At 31.6% G+C, this 3,902-nt stretch overlaps 2 protein-coding genes and 1 long non-coding RNA gene across 3 annotated transcripts; all 3 read left to right on the forward strand.

The window, feature by feature from the left end:
- Nucleotides 1-6: 6 nt before the first annotated feature.
- Nucleotides 7-1,598, forward strand: LOC109586633 (uncharacterized). The gene is made up of 3 exons (XM_020002826.1): nt 7-323; nt 1,088-1,241; nt 1,286-1,598. The coding sequence occupies exons 1-3, from the start codon at nt 266-268 to the stop codon at nt 1,488-1,490; spliced, it is 417 nt and encodes a 138-aa protein (XP_019858385.1). The 5' UTR covers nt 7-265; the 3' UTR covers nt 1,491-1,598.
- On the forward strand, nt 1,539-3,165 carry LOC109586624 (uncharacterized). Its single transcript, XM_020002818.1, has 4 exons — nt 1,539-1,810; nt 1,871-2,004; nt 2,681-2,788; nt 2,851-3,165. Exons 1-4 carry the CDS (start codon nt 1,539-1,541, stop codon nt 3,033-3,035), a joined length of 699 nt encoding a protein of 232 aa, XP_019858377.1. The 3' UTR covers nt 3,036-3,165.
- Nucleotides 3,166-3,414: 249 nt separating this feature from the next.
- LOC109586634 (uncharacterized) lies at nt 3,415-3,840 on the forward strand. The gene is made up of 3 exons (XR_002187133.1): nt 3,415-3,480; nt 3,530-3,724; nt 3,774-3,840. It is a non-coding gene; the product is annotated as an uncharacterized LOC109586634 (long non-coding RNA).
- The last annotated feature ends 62 nt before the right edge of the window (nt 3,841-3,902 follow it).

Genomic DNA, 3,902 nt, shown 5'->3' on the forward strand with positions numbered 1-3,902 from the left:
ACGTGTTGGCTGTGCTTTGGAGAAATGCATTGCTATGAAGAAGCCACCAGTTTACTATGATATTATTGATCTCATTGAAAATGAGAAGTAGGAATATTTTGTGTGGGTATAATTTTGTCGTGTTTTAAGTTTAAAATTCCTTTTCTGCTTATATTGATCTTATTTTTGATGTAATTATGTTAATGTGTGCTCTATAGTAAATTTTATAACTTGGGCGTGTCAGCAAAGAAGCTCCTTTGTTCTCAAATCTTAAATCTCATCTAAAATGTTCTTCAAAATTTTAACTATCATCACCTCAATCTTCATATACACTGTTGCCTCTGGTGAGTCTTTTGACCTAGTTCCTTAAATGCTTTTTGCCAAGAATATGACATGTAAATAATAGTGTATCTATCACTAGATATAATTATATTTAAAAAATAGTTGTATTGACATTTTGTATTTGCATTTTCAACTTGAGTTGCAATATACTACTTATTGTAAGTTTGCAGGTTAACTGTCAGTTAATATTCCAATTATCTAAAAGTTACAGTTTTTGAGATGCAGACAATAGAGCTTTTACCACCAATAGCTAACGGCTACTGTAGTTCAAACACTGTGAATAATTGTGTAACCACTCATCATCTCTCTTGTAATTAAGACCACCTTTTTCCAGATCTGGACTACTATACTGACCAGCACCATAGATTACATTATATGCATTATGTATCGAACACTTCAATGGGAATATAGATATTGTCTTGTAATACAGTTCTATCTTTATTACACTACAATAGTGAGCCAAAACTATGTGAAGTGGGCCAAACCATATGCACAGAGAGTATAGTATTTATGTAAATATTAGTATAGTATATTTTGGGCATAGTATTCCAAAACAACAGAAAGAAAGTGACAATAGCCATAATAATCATAATAATAATCACAACAAGAATAGTTATAATAACAACAGAAAATTATGATAACAAATAATCTAACAATATAGCGACACATGCAAATGCAATTTTGTTAGAGTTTTGTAAAATTTATATTGCATATATGTATATAAATTTTGTAGTTTGTACACTGTGTATTAGTTGTGATTGTTTAGAGGAAGGTCACCAGCAATGGGATGTTAAGTTGGACCCACTGAAGTTATATGACAGGGAAAACTGGATACCAATTTGTTTTGAGAATTTAGCTGTAGCTCATGTTGCATGTCGACAACAAGGATTCACTAATGCTTCTGGACTATTCAAGCAATCGTAAATTACTTTACAATTTAATTCTAACTATATTGTTCTTTTAGTACAATAAGATTCGGTGAGGTATATGTAGTTACTTGCCCAACAGTTTCAAATTACTTTTTGTATGGTGAAACGAACATTATGCGCTGTAACATCTCACATCAAGTGGCATCTAATTGTACAACTGCATCAGTTAACTGTAGTAGTAAGTTTTTTATGAGAGTGAGTGATTTTACATGTATGCATACCTACTCTAATGCTGCATAGTGATACGTTATTAAAATTTTAACATACATGTAATAATGACACTGTGCTATGACTGATGCACCTATTTGTAATAATGTTAAATGTTGCATTATTGTAACAGATAAAGATTTGCAGGAAATTAATCCTTATAATGGTCAAGTACATCTTACTGATAAGAGCCACACCACTGCTACACCAGCTGATGGTACAGTTGAAGTTTATCTTCATAATGGCTGGTATCAAGTGTGTAATAATACAGCCTTCACTAATACAGTAGCTGATTCAATATGTAGACAGTATGGATACACAGGACATGATACTCGGAATGAAATAAATATTTAGTAAGTTCTATCAGGAGCTCCTGGTTCTATAATATGACTCACTTGACTCATTTTTAATAGTTCTTCAAATACTGTTACATTCACAGAATACAATTGTACTAATAAAACTGGTTCTTTTGAATGTTTTACCCACTGTATGCCAAGGAAGTATAAGATTAATGATAAATGTCACCATCATGTGACATTAACATGTAGTAAGTGAATTTTAAATATGTGTAACTATGGATGTATGTGATTGGCCACATGAGACTAGTATGTGATTTATAAAACATTTGTGCTACTTATAACGAGTGTACAACAAGGAAGAAATTTGAAAGTTTGATAGCAATTTTTTCAATCATTATAGGAATGTACCAATAAAATTTTAACTAAAAATCTTGTACTTTGCATGCCGGAAAAATAACATGTACATGCATGTGCTGACAAGAAGTCATTGCTAAGCTAAAAATAATTATTGGCCTCGCCCAGCTTTTTATAGGCAAGGACTAAGTACTCAATTTTTTCAGTATATTAGGCAAAATTTTTGACTGAAAACCTAGTACAGTAAGTAGGCCCACCATGCTTTTTTGCTAACAAAACGTTTTAAATTTTTTAGATGTTTGATATGAAAGGTTTTCATATTCATAAGAGTTTTAGCCAATCATGTTACAAGTTTTTGAGCTAGCATTCTATGTAAAATTTTACATTACAATAATGGTTGATTTGATAATGCATATTGACTTTGCTGTAAATATCAGTACTCATTATGGCTATAAAAGGAGGGTTAAAATTTTAAAATATTTGATGATTGGTGGGTTTTAATTTTGGTGGAGTTTAATTTGTGGCCTTGTGCCATTGAGCATGTGCATAACAGTTCGTACATTTATGTAGAGTTTGATATGACTAAGGAGTATATAACAAGTGGATCTCGAAGTCAATGTGCTTTGGATGAACGTAGTCATTGTGCTTTGGATGAACGCAGTCATTTACTTCAAGCTTGTAAAAACAAAAAAATATTGTTGTCAATTTGTTAATCATATTAATGTAATTCTATTTTTTAGACAAAATTATTACAGGACTTCTCGCTGGTTTTCTACTTTTTATCCTAGCATTATTTATCATCACGTTTCTATTTTGTGATATAAAGACTAAAAAGATGAAATGCTGTTGCTACTGGAGGAAACAAGACGCTCTTAATTATGTTCATATCAAATACAGAGTAAATGACCTGCCTAGAAATAATTAAATCCAATAAATGCCAGCCAAGTACATGAGCATTAATAGCAAAACATTATCTGTTATAACACATTACTTCAGAGTTAATAACACACTTCAGTGGGAATTTATAATTATATAGATCTATACTATTTTATACTTTGCATAGGATATAAAATTATTTTTATGGATTTAAAAAGATTATTATTACAAATTATGACGTCATGCGACAGGCTAGCTAGCTAGCTATCTGAAGTTGAGAATGGTAAATAACAGAAAGGGAGATGGTCCCAAGAAGCCCAAGGCAGAAAGCAAACCAGGAAAGATACGAAAGAGTACTTAAGAGTGTACACTGCGATATATAATTTTGATTATTAATAGATAAACCTACTAAAACTAATAAGAAAAGACTACTTACTGCTTTATGTCTCACAAAACATGTCAACAATTCAAGGTCACCTTCTTTGCATAATGAGGTATATATTTTGTAACTTGACATTTTATCAGCATTTGATTATCGAGCAGAAAGAAATGTCAGTTCGTATCCTATCATCTTCGCCAGAGCAGGCTTGTGCTATTGCTGAAACAACTTTTGAGGGATCATTTATTATCACTGATGTATCTGGCATGAAGCACCTATCTCTTAACCATTCCATTGCCACTAGTAGTCCTAAAACTGTATGTAGACGTAGGGTTGATGACCTTTTTCAATTTGACATAGTGAGTAATCAGTATTACACAACAGTGATAGCTATTTTTTATTTTACAGAGTCCAATTGTTGCTCAAAGCCCATTGGTATTATCTTCACCTAGTTTACAACTGAAAGTTTCTAAAAGTAATTATGTAAAAAATGCACATACATCATGCATGTACATGTACATGTCTATGAATAACAAA

This window comes from Amphimedon queenslandica, unplaced genomic scaffold (genome assembly GCF_000090795.2).
Source record: "Amphimedon queenslandica unplaced genomic scaffold, v1.1 AMPQUscaffold_12825, whole genome shotgun sequence".
In the NCBI taxonomy this organism is placed as follows: Eukaryota; Metazoa; Porifera; class Demospongiae; order Haplosclerida; family Niphatidae; genus Amphimedon; species Amphimedon queenslandica.